The 23,611-nt window shown below is 40.8% G+C and overlaps 2 protein-coding genes across 2 annotated transcripts in view; both read right to left on the minus strand.

The window, feature by feature from the left end:
* Nucleotides 1–3,392: 3,392 nt before the first annotated feature.
* Nucleotides 3,393–23,611, minus strand: part of LOC147334115 (low affinity immunoglobulin gamma Fc region receptor III-like) — a 42,302-nt gene continuing 22,083 nt past the window's right edge. The window contains exons 5-8 of the mRNA XM_086285874.1: nt 7,282–7,443; nt 6,990–7,079; nt 6,242–6,340; nt 3,393–3,436 (exon numbers count right to left, since the gene is read on the minus strand). Of these exons, the coding sequence (XP_086142000.1) occupies nt 3,393–3,436; nt 6,242–6,340; nt 6,990–7,079; nt 7,282–7,443 (395 nt within the window). The remainder of the gene's footprint in view (nt 3,437–6,241; nt 6,341–6,989; nt 7,080–7,281; nt 7,444–23,611) is intronic.
* On the minus strand, nt 15,069–22,252 carry LOC147334116 (coxsackievirus and adenovirus receptor homolog). The gene is made up of 3 exons (XM_086286731.1): nt 21,970–22,252; nt 16,438–16,797; nt 15,069–16,199 (listed from the first exon to the last, which is right to left on the minus strand). The coding sequence occupies exons 1-3, from the start codon at nt 22,034–22,036 to the stop codon at nt 16,006–16,008; spliced, it is 621 nt and encodes a 206-aa protein (XP_086142857.1). The 5' UTR covers nt 22,037–22,252; the 3' UTR covers nt 15,069–16,005.

Consider the following 23,611-nt stretch of genomic DNA (forward strand, 5'->3'; position numbering starts at 1 on the left):
ATAAAATTAAATAAATACACTCTTATATGCTTGATATTTTAACCATGAACTTAAAATGTCATCACACAACAAAGCATGTTATTAACTCTCTTTAATTTTGTAGGATTGATGTGTTATGAACTGAATATTTGCATCAGATTTCCATTTTCTGTTGGTTTTCTTTTGTTTGTTTGTTTTTTGGCTACAATAAAGAACAACTCCACACAAACAGCTGACAGACCCACAAACTCGTCTGTGTATTATAGATTTATGAGCTCGTTTTTTATTTAATATCAGTAACATGTTTCAATAAGGTTTGGACAACAAAAGATTGAAAAAAGTAAATTCCATAAAGTCATGTGTTGACTTTCAAGCTGTGTTGATATAATGAGTGAATGATTTGATCTTTTCACTGCCTGCTGTGTTTCCTCGACTCCTGAGCAAACATAAAGAGTCAGTTCAGACCTGCAGTTGGTCCTCGTGGTGTTTGAACTTGAATTCAGCCTGATTTGTTTTTCATGTCTTCTCCTCCATCATCAGTTATCAGGAGAGCAGACAGTCAAAGTAGAAGAATTCAAACAAACACAGAGATTCTACTTACAGAGCAGACACAGCACAGATGTTTCCTTCATCGTCCTTCTCACTCATTTGAGCTTTTTTTCATTTCTGTCACTGACACCAAGTAAAGCCCGCCCTCTTCCTCTGAGCACCAGCTTTCTATTGGTTCAAACACAGAGGTGGTCAGTGTGTGTGTGGACGTCCCCCTCAGTGAGAGGCAGATATGAGCTGAAACACAGGAATCAAACCAGGGACGCTGCTGTTATGGAGCTGAACTGGAACCATTCAGACACTGAGGCCCTCTGAACACATTTTAATTACAGCTGTGCAGAGACACACTGATGACTGACTGGAACACTATGATTCACATTTTACATTAACACCATCCTCACACATGTTTATATATGGCCACTAGAGGGAGATGTTGGACTTTAAATGCAAACTAACCAGTCATGTTAGATGGTCACTGTGTTGATATGTAGATGTTAATGTAATGATAAGGTTTACCAGCAGGGGGCACTGTATTTAAGAAAGCTCATGAATACCTCCAGGGGAGCACATGAAAGAAGACTGGTCTGTGGTGTGACATAAGAATGGTGTTAATAAAATGTTTGGGGCAGTAGCTCGCAAAGCATAAGTGGATGCTGTGTTATTTTGAACAAACGCTACGAAGGCAACACATGGTACCAGGAGTAAATGTGAAAGAGTGGAACCGTTCAAAGTTCTGTTTGAGACGGAAGGTTTGAAGCCACCGGAAGGACTGAAACTGGTGGGGAAAGTGAACAGCAACTGGTGGTGTTGTAAGCAGCAGTTTGAGCTGTATATGGCAGCCATGGGACTGGACTCCAATCCCGATGCCAGGAAAATTGCATTGCTGCTCACAGTACCTGGTCCTCAAGCCATTGAAGTCTTCAACACGTTTGAGTTTGAGGAACTTGGTGACACATTCACATTTTACATTAACACCATCCTCACACATGGTTTATATATGTGGCCACTAGAGGGAGATGTTGGACTTTACATACTAACATGGATACAAGAAGATCATCAGTGATGCTGTCATAGTTGGATTAAAAGACATTAAAATAATAACTTTTTATTAAGTATAAACACACTGTATTGAATGAAAAAGTTGTATTTGAGGTCACTGTTGATAAATAATAATAGATTGGATTTTATATAGCGCTTTTCAAGGCACCCAAAGCACTTTACAATACCACTATTCATTCACTCACTGGTGGAGGCAGCTATAGGTGTAGCCACAGCTGCCCTGCGGCAGACTGACAGAAGCAAGGCTGCCATATCGCGCCATCGGCCCCTCTGGCCAACACCAGTAGGCAAGTAGGGTAAAGTCTCTTGCCCAGGGACACAATGACCAGGACAGAGAGCCCAGAGATCGAACCGGCGACCTTCTGGTTACGGATGTGATTCCCAACCCCCTTAGCCACGGTCGCCCCATAAAGATTCCCTTCATTTAAATATGTGTGTATAAGATGGCATATACAATCCAATCATCCATCCATCCATTTTTCAGGGTCGTGGGGGGTGGAGCCTATCCCAACTGTCTTAGGACGAGAGGCAGGGTACACCCTGGACAGGTCTCCAGTCTGTTCCAGGGCTCAAATACAATCTATTTACAGAAACATTTAAGTTGTAAAATACTCTTTGCTAATCATATTACATATTTAAAGGTTACTTGCTTTATGTTACTTTGGCAACTCACAATCTATTTTAAGCCAGTGCTGGTCTGGTTGAAGAAGATGGTGTGAGTTTAAAACATAAGCTTGAATATCAATGTGTGTGAGTGCTGTCCATGGTGCTGATCAACAGCTGGACTATCACAAGCTGAATGGACTCAGGCCCAGACTCTCTATGTTTTTTTTTCATTGAAACATATTTACTTAACACTTCTAAGTGTGCTATACACTGAACTTATGGACTAGCACTATGCTATCATTCTAGTATCGATCTAATATCAATAGCAGCGTTGGCATCAATCATTTCTGCTGTAACTCACTGAGGTGTAGCAGGAGGGGCTCTGAGCTGGTTCAGGAGATGAGTCTGTCCAGTCTGAGTCACATGTTCATCAGTTTGTAGTTCATCTCTAAACACTTCAGCTCTTTATGTTAAAACTCTGAGTGTTACACTGCGAATGTTTCCCAGGTGGAGTAACAATAAATGAACACTCAGTAAGGTTAACAAAATAAAATTCAATTATATTCATTATTACCAAAGACTTTTCAAGATGTTCTGTTTTTATTTGACCAGTTTAAATAATAATTTTTTAAAAAGCCATGTCAGCAGCAGCTGCCTGGTTTCAGTGTGACTTACTGTAAAACATCAAAGTAAAATCTCTCTGTCTGAGATGAAGCTTTGCTGCATTATTTAAAGCCGTTGAATAGTTTCTGCTGCTGTGGTTTAATGCTTGTTTTCTTTTCTGCAATGAAAAGATATGTGGGTCGGTTAGCCACGACCAAGTCAGATTTTCCATCAGACGTCTTGGTGAAACCCACAGAACCACACGAGGAAAATAAGTGAGAGCAAAGGTTTATTGTTCACGCAGAGAAATTAAATAGTTGCTGAGGGAACAAGAACAAGGTGCTTGAATCATACTTAAAATATAAAAAGTGAACCTACTGTGTCCATGAAACACATTAACATATTTATATTGTTTTTCACTGCAGCAAAATACATTTAAAACTTACTTAGATTAAAATCCTCATATGGTATTTGAAATTTTGAATCACTTTAATCTTAATCCGTGGAAAATCATTATATGGATGTGCTCTGGTCTGAGGTGCTGGGATGAACCAGTTAGAGACCAGCAGGAGGACAGCAGTGGTTGGACTGGTCGACTACTTCAGTAAAGAGTAGATGGCGTCTGGCTCTGGTTTAAAGTCTGAACACAAACAACAACAGGAAAAATGATTACAAGCTTTCTAGTTCTTGGCGACTTTGTTGAAAGATTTAGTCACATGTCTAAATGTCCTGTGATAAACTGGTGTAGCCGACCTCTCACCATGAGCACCTAAATAAGCTCCAGCTCCCATGTGAAACAGTGAAGCAGTAACAGTGAGCAGTGGTGCAGCACCTGTGTGAAGCGAGGTGCTTCACAGCCGTGTCAGAGTGAGCAACTAACAGGCTCACAACATTTTGAACAAGTATGAGAGTGAAAGTGGGCTCACATGTGAGTTTATTTAGTGTGACGTTTACGTGATATATTTAAAATACTAGATTTAAGTCTTAAGTCACATTGATATTTGATTTGATTAACATTGTAGCCTGTACACTGGTCTAAAATCGGTCTCTTTAGGACATGACTAACGGAGTTAATGAACTGGTGAAAATATAACTTTGATTTATGTAATACTAATTAGAAAGGCTTTTTATTTTTTTGTGTATATTATTAAACAGGATTTATTTTCTATATTTTAATATGAGTGAAATTTCAGGAAATGTTTAGTTCCTGAGTTGTCTGGGTCAATCTTTAAAAGTGTGCCTAATATTAAAGTCAGTATTTGACATTAGAACGTTTTGGCATCTACTTTACATCAAACCCAAAACCCCACCTAGTTTGATCAAAACTGGGGTACAAAGCTTTAGACACAGTACAGAGCAGTTAGAGTGCAGCTAAAAAGACTGTGTGAAGATTAACACATGTATGTAACTTTTGTAAATAGCTGAAGCTTTTCATGGTCTTTGCATTTCTCAACACTTCTGCTGAGATACAACAGCTACCCTAACTAGTTGAAGGTGCACGACCACAGATCTGACACCTTTTTCAGTGCAAACTGACGCTTCACCACAGGGCAAGTTCTCACGATATGAACTCTGTGCTTGGCCAAACCAGAACAGAGAAGTGTCATCAGCTTCAGACTACAGGAAGGAGCTGCTGTGGTTTTACATGCAGAATTTTTTAAGTAGTTAAAAAGATTCATCGTATAACAGTTGTCTCTGTTTAAACTTCATATTAACATTCACTCTTCTAAGAGATGGTGTGCGCCATTAAGATAGCAGTGTAATTGAATTCTATTCAGTTGACTTTTATTTTTATACTGCCAAATCACAACAAGTTGCCTCAGTGAGCTTTATATTCTAAAATAAGGACCCTACAATAATACATAGACAAAACACAGAAATCAAATGACTCGATTTGACAAACACTTGGTGACAGCGGGAAGGACAAACTCCCTTTTAACAGGAAGAAACCTCCAGCAGAGCCAGGCTCAGGGAGGGGCGGGGCCATCTGCTGAGTGGACAGTGTGAGGTGTAGTCTCGCCACAGACTGTCTCAGTCTAAAGAAACATCATGGAAAACGTTATCTGTTGTACCAGGTGTGTGTGTGAGTGTGTGTGTGTGTGTGTGTTTGTTTTCAGTAGCTCACTGACTGGTTTGTGACAAAGGTGGAGTCAAAATGATTGAACTATTTCAAAGATGTGTGTGTGTGCTTGCTCAGAGACTAATTAATTGTCAGGATAGTCAGTGTTATCAATGAGATAAGCTGTTATGTCTCAATATTTGTGGAATTTGTTTTATTGTAAATGGTAAATGGTCTGTATTTGTATAGCGCTTTACACATTCAGTCATCCACCCATTCACACACAAGTGACGGCAAGCTACATTGTAGCCACAGCGACCCTGGGGCGCACTGACAGAGGCGAGGCTGCCGAACACTGGCACCACCTCTGACCACCACCAGTAGGCAACGGGTGAAGTGTCTTGCCCAAGGACACAACGACCGAGACTGTCCAAGGGCGTGAACCGGCAACCTTCCGATTACAAGGCGAACTCCCAACTCTTGAGCCACGATCGCCTCTTGCATTAAAATATCTTATTAAAGTAACCTGTGCATGAAGGAAACGCCTTAACCTACTACTATATTATTTAATGTAAATATGAGGACGGGGATTCTGGGTAGAAAAAAAAAAGAGACAATAGGAGAAAAATATAAAGGTCGAGGTGTTGAAACCTGCAAAAACAATTAACCAGTGAAGAGTTTAGGAGCTTTGGGCAGGTTTCACAGTTTTGAATTTACGGGTTGTTACTGTACGCTTTGTTGTTCAGGAAAACTCAGCGATGATGATCCGTATTTATTGAATATTATTAGTTTATGTTGCAAAGACAAAAATCTCTGATTGTATATTATAGATTCAGTCTAACATATATCAATGTTAGCATTACTAAACCTCATGTCTGCATGTTACACAGCTGAACACCAAATCCTGACTAAAAGGTGATTAGTGGTAATTTTAGTGACAGCTTTTTACAGTATCTACTTGGGGCTTTGTATCTAAGTCCCCAGAAGCTTGCAATCTTCAGTCACTCATTCTCCTTTAATACCATGTTATGGTAAATGGTAAATGGCCTGCATTTGTATAGCGCTTTTCTAGTCCATAGGACCCCAAAGCGCTTTACACTACATTCAGTCATTCACCCATTCACACACACATGAGATGTTACACATCTCTCTAAATCCTGTTTGATTTTTCTTTGCATTGTTTTGTCAAATTGAGAAATATCAGAAAACTGAAGTCTGAAGTTTTTAAACAGAAGCATTAGATGCTCGTTCATGTATCAACATCTGTAATTCTTGAATTTCTCCACACAGTAAATCTGTACTGAATCACCTGCAGGTTATTTAAAATGCTGTCAGACAGACAGACCCACATCACCACAGTCAGCAGACAACGAAGAGCAGCTGTACCTCTCATCTGTGATCTGGTTTTCTTGTCTTTGATGATGATTCGACCATAACTGATGTCTTCTGTTCTCACTGCAGAGTAGATTACTGCTGCATCACTGTCTGCACAATAAAACACACAAATTGTTGGTCTAACATAAATATGAAACAGTAAAGTCATTTAAACTTTGAGTAAAGCTACATATGTTAAACTGAGTTAAGCTAATTATAAAAGGAAATTATGAATAAAACTATAGTAAGTTTACTTAATGTGAATATGAATTATTTATTTCTAACGCCTGATAGAGAAACACCTGCAGGTGACTTTCAAAACAATCATAAACAGGAAACTGTACGACTGCAGAGGTGTTAGTTTGTGTTAACCACAGACAACAAACACAGAGGGCAGCATGTAAAGAGCAATGCTCAATGAGCACAGAGCGAAATTTTACAGACTTAAAATGACTGAGTTATTAAATTTGGAGAAAGGAAACAAAACAAAAGAAAAAAAAAGTGACATTAAAGCCGTGACATACAAAGATGAACTCTGGCGAAATTACTACAGAGTTAAACTTTAGCATCAATTTAATAGAACGTTTATTTTTCTATTACAATTCACAGTTGTACTTTCTTCACCTGCTTCATAATATCCTCATAGAAATCTTTTCATGAGACATAAAATCTCTATGAATATAATCAGAACTTAAAAGTATTTTATAAAATTGGAGCTGAATAAACACAAATAAATAACCAACAAAGGACCTCAAATTACCGTTGTTTTGTTTTTTTGGATGTTGATGAGTTGATATTTTGACATCACTGTACAAGATGTCATCTGTGAGGCCATTTTCCACAGCTTCATCTAGTGAAATTATTAAAATTAAGAAAGTATTTACAATCACAACATTTTACAGTGAAGAGTCCAAATAAAAACAAAAAAATAAACAGTTTTACATTTTTAATGTGAAATTAAAATTTTAAAAATCAATAATAAACATAATAAACATAAATAGTATAACACATGGATTTACATAACCACATATATTGAAAAGTCTGAGTGTCACCTTCAGGTTTCCTGTGAACACATCGTCTCACCAGCAGAACCAGTAACACCAGTAGAACCACAACACAGACTGATCCAACAGATGACAACACAAAGAGTACAGGAGGAGAGGTGGATGTAGGTGGAGGTGTGGATGTAGGTGGAGGTGTGGTGGTGTGTTCCCCTAAAATAAAGCAAACACAGTCATTAAGTTGTCGTCACATTGTGAATGTTGAAAGCTGCAGAAACACAGACAGGTGAGTGTGTCACCTGTGACAGTGATCCAGCTGGATGGAGACTCTCTATGACCGCTGATGTCACACTTGTAGAGGCCTTCATCAGACCTGGAAACATGCTGGATGGTCATGTGACCTGTAGGCTCCTCCCTGATGAGGGAGCCATCTTTATAGAAAGCAGCTGGGAGGTTGGAGGGAGTGGTCTTTGTTTTACAGAGCAGAGTGACGTCATCTCCCTCCATCACAGGGAGGACAGGACTCTGCAGGATCACTGATCCACCTCAACACAGAGACAAACTACAGCATTTCATCCATTTACACACAGCTTCATCAACACTAACTCCACACACTCAGCTTACCAGTGACTGTCAGGTTAACCATGTTACTGATGGGACCCTCTCTGGACTCACACCAGTAAACTCCACTGTCATGAGGTGCTGTTATACTGAGCTTACACGTAGAACCATTTACTTCTCCCCACCCATCTCTACACTGAGTCCTCTGTCCTTTGATTGTGTTTCTCCTCAGAGTCCATCCAGCAGAGCTGTCGTCCTCCTCACAGCTCAGAGACACAATGTCTCCTTTAAAGAACTGAGAGCTGCTGGGACTCACAGTCAGACGAGCTGTGAGGGTTAAAATGAAAAAAAAAAAAAAACAATTGTTGCTTGGTTGCTTTTGTCTGACACAAGCATGTTTTACTTAATTCTGTAACATGAACCCAATCAGGTCATATCAGTGAGCATTTCTCAGGTTTAAACTGTGACAGAAGAAGGTTACTGACCTTGGTTTGTTGTGCAGCTCAGCAGTGAGATCAGAACTAAAGAGAAATTACACTCAGGTTGATTTGAGGTGAACATAAAGAACAACTCCACACAAACAGCTGACAAACACACAAACTCGTCTCTCTCTGACAAAAGACTAAATAAAAAGTGCCTGAAGCTAAAAGACATTTGGTAGAATCAATCCTTCAATTTTCTTTACCAATTTTTAAAATTTAGGAATCTATCTCAGCTGTTTTAACATGACTACAGGTAATTACAGAGTAACACAGACGGACTGACTTTCACACCAGTTCAGAATTACCAGTTAACTAAACGTGTCTTTGGACTGTGGGGGAAAACATACAGACATTAACCACTGCAGCTCTGTGACACTTGCATTATTAGATATACTCTGTTCATTACCAAATATCAAAACATCTAAAATTTAAATTTTCTGGAGGAACTTTGTTACTGACATAAAAGCATTGAGACAGTTTTGTCTTTTTGATTCTCCTCTACCCCGATTTTTATGTAAAATCAACACTCAGTAATTATTATGCACAGTGACTAAGCTTTGTGTATACACGGAGTAAGCACTACTTTTAAATAATTCCATAAAGTCATGTGTTGACTTTCAAGCTGTGTTGATATAATGAGTGAATGATTTGATCTTTTCACTGCCTGCTGTGTTTCCTCGACTCCTGAGCAAAGATAAAGAGTCAGTTCAGACCTGCAGTTGGTCCTCGTGGTGTTTGAACTTGAATTCAGCCTGATTTGTTTTTCATGTCTTCTCCTCCATCATCAGTTATCAGGAGAGCAGACAGTCAAAGTACAAGAATTCAAACAAACACAGAGATTCTACTTACAGAGCAGACACAGCACAGATGTTTCCTTCATCGTCCTTCTCACTCATTTGAGCTTTTTTTCATTTCTGTCACTGACACCAAGTAAAGCCCGCCCTCTTCCTCTGAACACCAGCTTTCTATTGGTTCAAATGCAGTGAGTGGGAAACTAACTTTTTCGATTTTCTTGGAGAAAAGGTTAGCTACTTGTCACTTAACACTGCGTGTCCTGTTTTTTTTTTTCAGTGTTTCTTTTTTTTTGAACTTTGAATTGTTTCAAAGAAACAGACTGGTAAAATCCTAAAATTGTGGAAATATATTCTCATTACTTGTTATGTAACTGAATATCTATCCACCCTGCCCCTGAAACTCAAATTTCCTCTGGTCTCATTGAGCTGTAGTTTGGTTCATCAACAAATATACAGGGTGGGCCATTTATATGGATACACCGTAATAAAATGGGAATGGTTGGTGATATTAGAGTCCTGTTTGTGGCACATTAGTATATGTGAGGGGGCAAACTCCTCAAGATGGGTGGTGACCATGGTGGCCATTTAGAAGTCGGCCATCTTGGATACAACTTTTGTTTTTTCAATAGGAAGAGGGCCATGTGACACATCAAACTTATTGGTATTGTCACAAGAAAAACAATGGTGTTTGTGTATATATATATATATATATATATATATATATATAGAAGAGAAGTGGAACGAAAATCATACAGGATTCCAAACATTTTTTACAAATAAATAATTGAAAAGTGGGGTGTGTGTAATTATTCAGCCCCCTGATACTTCAAGTCAATACTTTGTGGAACCAAATTTTGCTGCAACTACAGCTGCCAGTCTTTTAGGGTCTGTCTCTACTGAAATCTTTGCCCATTCTTCTTTGCAAAACAGCTGCAGCTCAGTCAGATTAGATGGACAGCGTTTGTGAACAGCAGTTTTCAGATGTTGCCACAGATTCTCGATTGGATTTAGATCTGGACTTTGGGCCATTCTAACACATGGATATGTTTTGTTTTAAACCATTCCATTGTTGCCCTGGCTTTATGTTTAGGGTCGTTGTCCTGCTGGAAGGTGAACCTCCGCCCCAGTCTCAAGTCTTTTGCAGACTCCAAGAGGTTTTCTTCCAAGATTGCCCTGTATTTGGCTCCATCCATCTTCCCATCAACTCTGACCAGCTTCCCTGTCCCTGCTGAAGAGAAGCACCCCCAGAGCATGATGCTGCCACCACCATATTTGACAGTGGGGATGGTGTGTTCAGAGTGATGTGCTGTGTTAGTTTCCCGCCACACATAGCGTTTTGCATTGAGGACAAAAATTTCCATTTTGGTCTCATCTGACCAGAGCACCTTCTTCCACATGTTTGCTGTGTCCCCCACATGTTTGCTGTGTCCCCCACATGTTTGCTGTGTCCCCCACATGGCTTGTGGTAAACTGCAACGGGACTTCTTATGGTTTTCTGTTAACAATGGCTTTCTTCTTGCCACTCTTCCAACTTTGTGCAGTGCACGACTAATAGTTGTCCTATGGACAGATTCCCCCACCTGAGCTGTAGATCTCTGCAGCTTGTCCAGAGTCACCACGGGCCTCTTGGCTGCATTTCTGATCAGTGCTCTCCTTGTTCGGCCTGTGAGTTTAGGTGGACGGTCTTGTCTTGGTAGGTTACAGTTGTGCCATACTCCTTCCATTTCTGAATGATCGCTTGAACAGTGCTCCGTGGGATGTTCAAGGCTTGGGAAATATTTTTGTAGCCTAAGTAGTGATGGGTCCAGCAACAATGACGCACCAGCGCATGTATCAAGCTCACAGAGTGGAACCTGTATCAGTGCGTGTGTTGCTTTAAGAAAAAGCCACGTGATCGATACAGCTGCTGTATCACTCATCGCCAAGCTGTGTTTAGCATCCGCATCTACCAACAGAATGAGTCGCCACCAAAAACCTAGATTACTCTCGCAAAGATAAAAAAAAATATATATATATATATATATATAAAAATACAATCATATTATAACAAAATGGAGCCTGAAAGAAAAAGAAAAGTTTCTGCTGTGTGGGATCATTTCGATCTTTTAACTGGAAATAAGATAACAGTTTGTCTGTCTTTGTTTCAGTGTAATCTATCAGAACAGGAAAAACAGCAATATGACCTGCAGTATAAATTATTTATTTCATTTTATGCAGGTTAAATGTTGCATCTGTTCTGCGGAGCTTTCTTACACAATCAAAAGCACCTCCTCAGTGTTTAGGCATTACAGAGCCAAACATGAAAATGAGGAGACAAACACACCAAGAATGAACACAGGTCGGCCTATATAGACACTGAACAACTTTATCATCATATTTTTTTATTAATATGTGTTTTATTATTTTGAAATCAAACATCTAAGAAGACTGTTCTGGACCAGGCAGTCCTGAGTTTTATTATAAAGGACTGCCAACCCCTTAGTATTGTGGAGAGAAACATTCCAAGATCAGAGGATCCCCTTTAACGTACTGGGGGAATAGGAAGACATCTTATCAGAACCTTTTCCACCTGGCTTTACAGTTTGTGTACCCCAGCTTCATCTGTGCCTGTGAGTTTTCCAAAGCTGTGGAAATGGTGTCAAAAAAACACAATAGACTGAATGCAAAAACATTGGATAAACTTATTTTTCTGAATAAAAATGTATAATAAACTGTGAGTCAATTACATTTAAATGGGTAATATTATATTCACAATACTTTCATTTTAATTTTCACTTAATGTCTTTCACACTATATTTTAAAGATGTCTACAATATTTGCAATATAAAAGATATAAAATGATTCCATGGGAAGTACAATACCTTACAGTGTATATAAGTATGACTAGGTCATTGAATCAGTGTCTGTTGTGAGTCTCAAGTAAGTTGCCTGCAATGATATTTAAGGTCCAGCAGGAGTCAGTATGGAGTAAAACAGCAACACTGTGTCCACACAGTATCGATACAGTTTGGGGAATGTGCTGGAACGCTTCACGAGGCCTCAGCTACCCATCAGTAAGCCTGTTTTAAATTTCTCAATAACTTTAACCTGTCTGGTAGTGATGGCCCGCTTGAAGCTAACGCTAACGATTAAAAACGATTAAAATGTTGACTAATAGTATTCACCAAACTCCTTTCCAGGTGCAGCGTGAATCTTGCCAAAGATGGGCACATTTTGAATGTGCAAAATATAGAGTGCAACCAAGAATAGAAATGCCAAAAATGTAAGGAAAACACATAACAACTTCAAATAAAAACAGCTGTCTTTTCCCGTCCATGTGTCTTTGTATTCTTTGTCAACATTAGATGGGAGCATGTTATTAATGTCCAAGCGAAATAACTCAAAGTTTTGAAGTGTGATTTGGCCATCTGAAAGTCCTACCTATACGACAGAGCCATTAACCACGTAAGATAGCATATTCTGATAAGGTAGCACGGATTGATAGACAAGACCCTAAATTTACGCTACGGTTGTTTTGACAAGGTTTTGTCAGAACACCGGTGCGTGTGTCAAAAAAATCAACACACTGCTTCAGAAGCACTGTGTTGAAGCTTGATTCGTTTGGCCAGAGTCACGTGATCAGTGACGTCTGAAGCTTCATTTAGAACCTAACTGCTTCGGTATCTGATTCAATGGTTTATAAGCAGGTGAACCATTCGCGGGGTTTGTGGAGTGTTTTGATGGTGACAGATAGCGAACCACTGATATTTATATTGAGAAATTCTACCCCCAGGTCAAAAATATAGGAAAATTTCCCTAATGTAATTTTATTTATAAAAATACCCGTCTAGCGATTAACTGCATAAGTACATGGAGGCAGGACCTCACAGCAGAAGCATGCTCCATAATGTGTTGTACATTATTATATGTATATTATATGTAACGTGGTATTTTTGGAGGGAGGGAGGGGCATCCTCCCCTCCCTCCTTTTCCTCCCTGGCTACCTCCCTCTTCCCACTCCACCACACTCACCCACACAGGTAGGGCCTTGGGGTGCGGGTGTGTCACGAGGGTGCAGGGGAGACATTCCCCCCCGCCCCCTCTGTCCCCTTCTGGCCACCTGTGCCTCAATTTTATCTCACAACTTAGACATCCACATTACTTACACTCTCATAACACACACATATATATATATAGGGCCTTGAGGGTGGGCACGTTAACGGCGTCCAGTGGACGGTCTGTGTATTCAAACCTTCCTCTGGCGCTGGTGCCCACCTCTCAATTTTAAATCCATGTAGACATTGAGGGTTCTCGGGAGGGGCCGTGCTAACACCTGCGGCTCTCTAGCAGCAGCACCATGCTATCCCTTGTTTTAAATGCACTTTAGAACAACACGCAGCAACACTACACATGAGCAGGAGGAGGGAGGTATGGGGTCTTCACACACCCCCGTTCTCTGCTAGCCATCGGGGGCGGGGGGGCTGGGAGGAGATGTTGGCTGTCCGATTGGCCTCCCTGCTGCTACGGAGCCTGGGACGGTCTGCTTGCCTCCACTCCGGGGGGAAGGGTAACATCTCTTGGGTCTGGGTTCTGTTTCCCCCTCTGGGGGCGAGGGTACCTGGACCCGGGGTATAGAGTATGTTTGGGGAGTGTGATTGTGTGTACATGTCCATTTATGTCAGTCCTTACGTTGGGTGAGTGCTGAGTGTTTGTATATGTGTGCATGAGGGTGGGAACGCATATTTGTGTCTGTGTGTGCCTGTTTGTCTGTGTCTATATGTCAGGTCGGGTCTTAGACTCCACCTCTCTGGGAACTCCCAGGCCCTCCAAGGCCTATCTCCCACTCACACTCCCTGTCGGTGACTGCTGCCCTCAGGGGTCGGTGCATTGGTGGTTCTTGGTGTCCGGGGCTGGGCACTCAGGTATGTACTGGCTCACTCCCGGTGGCTACCTGGCGGGGCCTGGTGCCTGTTGCTCGGTCAGGCCTCCTCCGGGGTGCGGGGGGCCCTCGGGCCTCTGGGCCTGCAGCTCGGTTCACTCTGGCACAGCTGGCTGCCAGCAGAGCCGGCGGGCACGCCGGTGCAGCCCCCTCTAGCTTCTGCTCGGTGGCTACTGGGTGACGCCTCGTCTGGGGATCCTCAGCCCTTCCCATGAGGGTGGCACGGATGCCCCTCCGGTGGTCCTCCTTGGGCTCTCGCACTCTGAGGCCTCTGGATGTCTGGGGCCTGGATCTCCTCCATGCCTGCTTCATGCCCTGGGGGACGGGGCTATGGCTCGCTACATCCTCTTGCAGACCATTACATGTGGAAACCATTTGAATACAAGCGTGCTGATCCACACAGGTGTGCACATGGGTGTTCACTGCTCGTAGACTTAAATTACACCTTTCTTGGCTGCTACTTCAAAGCACATTGTGCGCTGTCTGTCCTGCGTGCTGCACAACAGCATTGAATTTTTAGTATTTACTGCTGTTTACACTTAGCTAGATTAATGCGATGGTGTTGTGTTTAGTATGTTGCTTTGGTTTTTTTTTTTTTTGCTGGTTTTCTATTCTTCTCCTCTCAACAGGTGATCCAGGAGATTTTTTTTCTCCCCCCCTTTCTCACTGTCCCTCTCCCCTTCTGTTTTTCTTTTCCTTCCTCTTTCTCTCTCCCTTTCCTATCCCTCACTCATGTCTGTCCCGTCTGTAACATCTGAAAATAAAATATAATAAATAATAAAAACAAAGGTCGATCAAATGGACCAATACGGCAATGCCACGATGATCCATTTGGCAAAGTAAATCCATTGGGTATCCTTGTTGGTCTTCAGACAACAATTCTGACGGCTAAAGAACCAAATGGGACAGGCAAAAAAAACAAAAAAAAAAACCCCAAAAAGAAGCATAATGTGTTGTACATTAGTATATGTATATTATATGTAATGTGGTATTTTTCAATTCTTGTATTTACCAACATCAAGAAGTCACAAGCAAAGAAAGACCACACAATGGTGCATGTTTAAACAAGGAAAGTTTACTGGTCAAAATTATTTATTAAAGAAATAAACAACATTTTTGTCACCCCAAAAAATACACGTTCAAAGCAACACAACAGCGGCCCAATATCAGACAGAATTCCACTCTGTAGAGTGGGCAATCATTACGAAGCAGTTGGTTTTATTTTGTGGATTCAAGCTGCTCTTCATATTTTTGGCCACCAGATGTCACCAGAGAGGACTGTGTTGAAAAGCTTCGAGTAATGAACCGTTTTTCAATACAAGCATCAATGCTTCAGAAAGCTTCATTTGGCCATCACTACTGTCTTGTGTGTTCTCTTCATGGTGTTGTTGCTCCCAATATTTAGGCTGTGTCCCAATTCAGGGTCTGCACGCTTGAAGTATGCGTTTTAAGTGCGATTACGTCACCGCCACGCGACGACGGCTGTCCCAATTCGAAGTGTACTTCAAATGCATACTCCAAATAAGCACAGCTTATTTATCAAACCATCATCCATCCTAGGAAATTTCTTCGGAAACGTGTGACTCTTCTGGTTTTCTACTTGGATGTTATCTTTTTAGTTTCTTCAGTCACACATTATCCTTCTGTTTGTTTTAGGAATGCAGCCTTATCTGACTGTGTGAATCGGTGAGCCATTTCCATCATGCTGCAGTTCTTCTGTAGGCTGGTATGAATGCTGACTCAGTTTCGGTTACTTATATTTTCTGTATATCAAAAAACCAACAGCAGCAAGAAGCACATCAGGAACTACCAGACCAGCGATCAGTCCAACAGGTCTATCCTTTTTTTCCTCCATCCTCTGTGTCTTACTTATCAAACCATCATCCATTCTGTGAAAATTCTTTGAAAATATGAATCTCTTCTTGTTTCATACTTGAACGCTATTGTTTTAGTTTCTTCAGTCAGATCGTCTCCTGTTTTTTTTGGGTTCCTTTTCCCAGTGTCACCATGCAAGAATCTTTCAAACAGGTTCAGCGGGAGGCTGGTATGAATCCTGATTCTGTTGTTGTTTATGTTTTCTGTAGATCACAAAAACAACACCAGCAACAATAAGCCCGGTGAGAACTGAGAGACTGACAATCAGCCAAATAGATCCATTCAGATTCTGCTCGCCTGCCTCCTTCCCTCCATCCTCTGTGTCTCCTCCTGTCTGACCTGCAGGTGAGAAACAGGTGTGAGGTGTCAGCTGTCAGGTAGGTGATGAGTGAAGAACAGAACAGAATCCATTTCCTCTTCAAACTGCTGTCAGACATTATCTACTGCACTCTGATCACATCACTCAGACCAGCTGCTTTCTACAAAGTCTCATCAACAACATCTTTAGAAACAAACATCAACAACCAGGAAGCAGCTTCACCTCTGATCACACACACACTCAACTCTACTCACTCACCTGGAGGATCAACAACACTCAGTGTGATGATGCTGATGGGGTTATCATTTAAAATAGCTCTCTTTCTACGGTTTGTTCCCGTCTTGACACGACACTCGTATGTTCCAGTGTCATTAGTCGTCACATTCTTCAGAATCAAAGACACGTCTCCATCCTTCATCTGTCTGTCCTGCAGATCCACCCGGTTCTTAAAAGATGGATGCTGGTTTTCTGGATCAAACTGCTTATTTCTGTAAAATAGCACATATTCATCTCCCAGGTCAGCTCTGCTCCACTCTACACCTAAGATGATGTTGTTGTTTGGAGCTCGACATGTCAGAGTGACGTTATGTCCCGACTCAGCTGTGATGATTTTTTGGTCTGAAAGAGGAAATGACACAGAGCAGAGAGGTTAAAGGTCAAAGTAATTAACCAAACAGCCAATCACAGTGAAGACTTACAGAAAGAAAAGAGAAACCAGCAAAGAGAAATGTATTTATTTATTCTTTAACTTGTTTCTTTGCTTAGTGGCAGCCTGTTGCAGGAGCTCTTTTTGTTTCTATGTTTAGATTTTACTTAATCACTTGCTCATTCTTAATTACTAATGACTTTATTATTACTTTAAAGATTTTGTTTTTTATGTTTTTTTTTTTTTTTTTTTTAGAGTTTTTGGCTAATGAATAGTTTAAATATTACACATTGTTTACACTGAGAGTGCTGTGTTAAAAAAAAAAAAAGGTTTGTTCCAGCTATCATTAAAGTGAAAAATGCTGCTAGCATATTTAGTGCCACTGCACACCCTCCCTCAGCAGATCTAACTTTAATTCTATTCCTGCTGAAGCCAATGTGTCTTTTCTGTTTTTGTTTTTTTTCTCTCCCTTTTATAGTTTGGAGCATTTTTCAAAAAGCCAGAATCTCCTATTTCCATAGCACAGGGTTAGATTTACTTATCACCTTCAGTAGAAACCTCAGAGGGTTAAAGCAGTGCTGTTTGTAACAACCAAAGAGCTCATTGTGTATAACAGCAGATATTAAAGGAAATCTTTTAAAACACATCAGATCTCAGTGAGGAAATAAACAAAGCTGACATCTACACTGATATGCTTTGGGTAAAGTGTTAAGAACAAAATGATGGGAAGTTATTAACTTACAGGGGGCTGAAGTTAAAAAAAAGACCCACAAAATTAATTGTATGACCTCCACATGTTTGTATCGATCTCTGACAACATCGGGGGATGCTTCTAATGATTGTGTCCTGGTGAAATCCTTTCTTTGTTATAGGTCAGGGGATGAAGCTTGTCATCTAATTGGAAGGTTGTGCGTTCGATCCCTGGCTGTTCTAGTGTGCATGTGAATGGGTGAATGAGGCATGTTGTATAAATACTCCTCAGAGTAGAAAGGCACTAAACAAAAAACACTCGATTTACCATATCCAACACTGAGCTCCTGCAAAGTCAGAGAGTGAAACAATGTCCCAGAGCTGTTCTGTTGGATTAAGCAGGAAGGGGTGGGGCCAGTATAAATTCTTTCTTCCTCCTCCAGCAGCTGCCTGCATACTCTCACCACCGCATTGTTGTGCACCAGGACAAACCAAGGACCCACTGCACCAGTGTAGGGTCTGACAGTGAGTCCAATAATTCCTCTTGATACCTAACGCCAGTCAGGGTGCTGCTGACTAACCTGCAGAGGTCTGTGCATCCGTCAGTGGATATGATCTCCATGACCATCACTCACTCACCACCAAACCAGCCATGCTGAACAATAAATAACATTCTCTACAGATTCTGCAGACCTTTTTACATCCGTCTCATGTGCACTGACAGGGGCACAGTGTCAGAGCTGCAAATTAACACAATGCAGCTAAAACTGATTGACAAACCCTGTTACTTAACTAACCAGATCAAAATCACTGATTTTTCACTGACCACAGATCGATAGAAACACACGTGCTGACAATAAGTGAACATAATGTGTGAGAGAAAGCAGCCTCTCATTATAAGACACTGAGTCTCTGCATGCTGCCTTTATGGAGCTACAGCTGTTTGTATACACTGAACAAAAAGCTTTGTAGCTGCATACTGACTCCTGAAACTACAACACATCACACTGACACACACTGTGTAAATCTCCCTGCTCTGACTTAGCCTTGTGACGTCTAAACACAATAGCCAAGCACGCCCAAAGCAACTTTATGCCGGTGGTCAGCAGCACTCTGCATCTGGTATCTTAATGGAGCGGTCACAGTGTCACAGTTGTAATAAAGGTTTTTGTGATTGAGTTGCATGTTAATAAATCTGTAAATGTTATATGTTTGCCAGTTTAAGTATCATGATGCTGGTTATAACTGGTTGCAAATGTTAAGATTAAATATCTCTTTAATTGATTATTTATAGAACTCCTGATATTACATCACTAAGATTGCTTTTGTGGTTTATTTTAATAGCATCAAGCTGTAAAAACAATCAGTTAAATGGCTGTTCTACTCTATAGCTGTTGGAAGTTTTGCCACAGTTGTGCGCTACTACTGGAAAACTTGCAAACCTCACAAAATGGAGGCAAATTTATGGTCTACAGCGCCCTCTGGTGGACAGATTGTGAAATATTGCTTGTGCAGCATATACTACCCCAGCAGAAGGTCATATTATTGTCCATCCAATAATATTTCATTCAATATTCAATATTTATTTTTTCCAGGAGCCCACACTCACACGCTATAACATAATGTTTTCAGTCTTGGGTGGATTAAGACTGGATTAAAACAGTGTTTAACGTGTCTCTGGGACTTTTTGAAGACAATTACCCAAATTCTTAGGTAGCTGCAGTCTGTCTTACAGAAGACTTGTAAACACCAGCGTTTCAATGCAGTTTTCAGAAATGGTCCTTAAAGCATTGTAAAAACGCATTGTTTACTTTCTGTTTTGGCCTCTTGTCCACACTGAGACGGCGTTTTTGCTGATGTAAAACACAGCATTTTCAAGACTCTCTCGAAAACGCATCCATTTGAAAGCTGTGCTTTCACTTCACAGTGTGGACAGTAAAAACAGAGACTTTCTAAAACGAAGATGCATTTTAGTCATATGATGCAGTCATGTGACCAATTCAACCAACATGGCGGAGGTTATCGTCCCTTGCTTGCTCTCAATTTTGACAGCCCTATTAAAGATTAATATCCGTTTGTAAATGCTCCAGATAGCTTTTCTTCAAATTCTTTAATTCTCACTCACTTTTGCGATTTTGTAATTTTACGTTACTCTCAGCAACAACTCCACCTCATTGTTAGTCCATTTAAAAAAAACTCTGTACTTTTCTTCAACATCCTACCGCGACGTTTCAAGGAGCCGGAAAGTAAATAAACGGCACGCATGTGCAGTACTGGAACGTAAGCATTTTTGGCCATTTCAATATGGACGCACACTCTGTGAAAATGACTGAAAACTCTAGTATGGACGCGGACGCCTTTTTCAAATCTATCCAGGCTAGTGTGGCACAGGTATTTTTCAAAAGTGAGATTTTCCGGGGTTTTTTTGTTTTTTTTTAAGATCCCGCACCAAAAATGAAGGAAAACGCTGCCAGGAACGTGCCAAAGCAACAGTTGGCGATATATTCCTAACCGTGTAGAAATGTTGGCCAATCAGAAGTCTAGAAGCCTGGGTGGGAAAGAGTAAACAAAGCTGGTGCATAGAAGCAGAACTGAGTCCTATGTGTGGAGGGACAGTAACTCTATGTGTATATGTAAACATTTAAACACTGCAGAGAGTACAATTAACAGTAACAGTATTTTCTGTAAGTCCGCCCTTGTAACATCAAAAAAGCCGCACACCTTTGATGCTGCGCTTTCTCCGTTTTCTTCGTCCACACATAAATGCAAAAACTGAGTTTTTGAAAATCTCCACCCTGGCAGGAGTTTCTAACAATCTCTGTTTTCAGTGACCGAAAACACTGTTTACGTGTGGACGAAAGGTGCAAACGCATCGAAAAATCTGCGTTTTCAAAAATCTCCGTGTACGTGTGGACGTAGCCTTAAACTCACCTAACCTCCCTCGTCATTGTCCTGTAATCAGCACAATAAGGCAAACATCTCCACTGAGACCAATTAATGCAGTGACACCTATAGCCTGGGGAAAACTGCTAGATATCCTGTAGTCCAGATGATAGATGGGAGTGGCTGGATGCATGTTGGTAGACAAGAAACCAGAAGATGAAAGAGCTTGAAGGCTGATCTAATTTAAGTGGAAATGGACTAAATGGTCAAATTGATTTCATATCCACAGAGTGCTCACCTGTCCTACCCTTCATGCCACAAAGCTGCATTTTAGCCACATTACAGTTGTCTCCCTCAACTAGCGTGCAGTTACCTTGTTGTGGTTCACAGTCCAACAACAGCTACAAGGGATTCACCTACACATATATCAGGCTTAGCATGCAGCACAACAAGAACAGGCGGACTCTTCTGTATCAACTATATTAACATCTGAAGCTTTGCCTTTACAGCCCTCTGCATCTACAATTCCTGTGGTCTTTACTCATCTTTTATTAGTGCAGCCTCTTCCTCCTGCTTCACCGCAGCCTCCAGCTACTGTTATGCCGCAAGATGCCAATCTATAGAACGTATGTGGATAAGTGTCGCCACTCAAACAATATCGCTTCATAATCGCTGATAAGGAGACGAAGTCAAAAGCAAAGAAGCCAAGACTTATAGTGAACTCTTCAGATGTTGACAGTCTACTCCACTGTCACATCCACCTGTCCATTCTCCTGCACCATCACATCTACAGCACTCCTACCCAGCACCCTTTTCTGCAACTCCTTGCCTTCTCTCATCTAACAAGTATGATGGAGATGATAATTGCTTCATCATATGTGAGCCAAATTCCTGCGGTCAGAGGATTTAGGTCGGTTCTATCCTGCAGTGTTCCAACAAGTCTTCACACACTAAGCCGGTTTTATTGTCCCACAAACCTGTCCATCCACTTTTTGGTTGAGGAGGGTAACCCACCTGACTGTACGTCATTGGAAGCCAGATGACGTAGGCCATTTCTGAATGTTCATTGGTTGGCAGGTGAAAAAAGAGCAGGAAGTGATAGCAGAGTTTACAAAGAACAAGAGAACCTAAAAAACTTCAAAGATCAAAAACTAAAGCACGAAAAGCAAAGACAGTGACTGTAGCGATACTTGTCTTTGTTTTTAACACTCGGGAGCTTTTGGTATGTTAGCCTTCGCTCTGCTCCCCGGCTGGCTGACAGACCACAAACAACACGAGCAACAGACGCCACAGACCGAATAAAGCACAGAATCTGTGCACTGCCATCATTTTAACCACAGATCTCACTTTAGTCAGAAGGACAGTCCCCACAGTGGTACAGATAGCAAACATGCTAACTCTACGATAAAACAAGTGGACCCCACCCAGCCTCGTGATGCATTCACGGACACAAACAAATGGAATCGACATGAAACAAATTATTTGTGAAGTATTGGCACCACGTAAACGATAAAGATACCATTTTTTCCTTTTTTATCTCAGAGGGGAAAATTTTGGTTTATTAACCTCACCTGCCGAGACAAACACGAAGATGCCAAAAAACAGCAAAGTGGAGCAGAGTGACGCAGTTACAGACATTTCCGTGTTCTTCTTTCTGATGATCGGACAAGTTTGTTCTAAATATGCTAGTCTGATGATATTTTCTGCGAATAACAGACTATGACTTTAAAAAGTAACTACGGTAGATTCAATTTAAAGTTTAAGCAAGACAAAGATTATTTGAGCTTCAGCCGATCGTTTCAACTTCAAACTTGCGTTCAGTTCTCTTAAGGTAGTCGCATTTAAGTGACGTCAGGTTCGCTGAGCTATACGAACAATAAGTGAGTCATAAGAAAAGAGGTGAAAACTAAAACAGCTCTGAGTGTTTCTTGAATGATCTCCGTAACCGCTCTCATCCATAAACAATCAGCTCCATGCTAGAGACCAAAGGACTTTAAAATCGTTCCACTGTACAACAATGTAAATATATAAAAATGAAGCCCTCCAACACTTTCCTGATTGGCGTCCTGTCTAACTTCTTAATAAGGACTAGAAAGTTTCTACCCAAATATTTGCTCATACAATTAAGGTAGCTTTAGCTTTCGTAACTGATGAGACACAAACAGAGGAATTGGTATATCTCTGATCATATAAGAATAGTATTAGACCTTATTGATTATTTACTTCTCATTTGATTTCTACAAAACTTTTGATTCCATCCAAAAAAAACCAAAAACATTCTGCACTTGATAGGTTTAGCTTTGGGGCGTTTCTTCTATAACACTATCAAGAAATGTACACAAATGTGAATTGCTTTACAAAACTGAAGTCTTTATTTTCTAAAGCATTAGATTCCACTAAATGTGAACAAAACTTTTAAAGACTCCATCAACCATGAAACTGTGAAAATAACTCAGTTTCTTAAATAAAATCTGCACTGTTTATTTACGATGCAATTAGTTCTTTGTAAAATGTCAAAATGTTAGTAATTATTTTTATTTTTATCTTAACCTTGTTTCTATCTTACTTCACTATATTGTGAAATTATAAAGAACACCATTATGAATCCCTTCCCAATATTCTAAATGTTATTTATAATGTCCATCCATCCATCCATCCATCCATTTTCTTCCGCTTATCCAGGGCCGGGTCGTGGGGGCAGCAGCCCAAGCAGAGAAGCCCAGACCTCCCTCTCCCCAGCCACTCTACTCTGAGTCCCTTGTGAATGGCCGAATTTCTCAACCTATCTCTAAGGGAGAGGTCAGCCACCCTTTGGAGGAAGCTAATTTCCGCCGCTTATATTCGCGATCTCGTTCTTTCGGTCACTACCCACAGTGCTGGACCATGGCCTCAGATTTGGAGGTGCTGATTCTCATTCCCACCGCTCTTACATTCATATCAAAGTTTGTGTTTGTGTTTTGGGTTGTTTTTATGTTGTTGTTTTAAAATGTGCGCGTTCGCTTGAGTTCAATACGGTATTTTCGTCAAATGCGCATGTGTGTGAGATGAAAATACTGCAAAGTTTCCCAGTAGGAGCAAGTTCGCCCTTAAAATGGCAGGAAAAAAATGCACAGCAAAAAGAAAATATGAAGATGAACACAGGACGTTTTTAACAGAGTGGGAGAGTTTATATTTTTTTGTTGAACGCAATGGTAAGCCATTCTGCCTAATATG

The sequence above is a fragment of the Aulonocara sp. 'chitande type north' Nkhata Bay genome, linkage group LG3 (genome assembly GCF_057382095.1).
Source record: "Aulonocara sp. 'chitande type north' Nkhata Bay isolate Kocher_YH1m ecotype deep benthic linkage group LG3, A_spYH_male_GT1.1, whole genome shotgun sequence".
In the NCBI taxonomy this organism is placed as follows: Eukaryota; Metazoa; Chordata; class Actinopteri; order Cichliformes; family Cichlidae; genus Aulonocara; species Aulonocara sp. 'chitande type north' Nkhata Bay.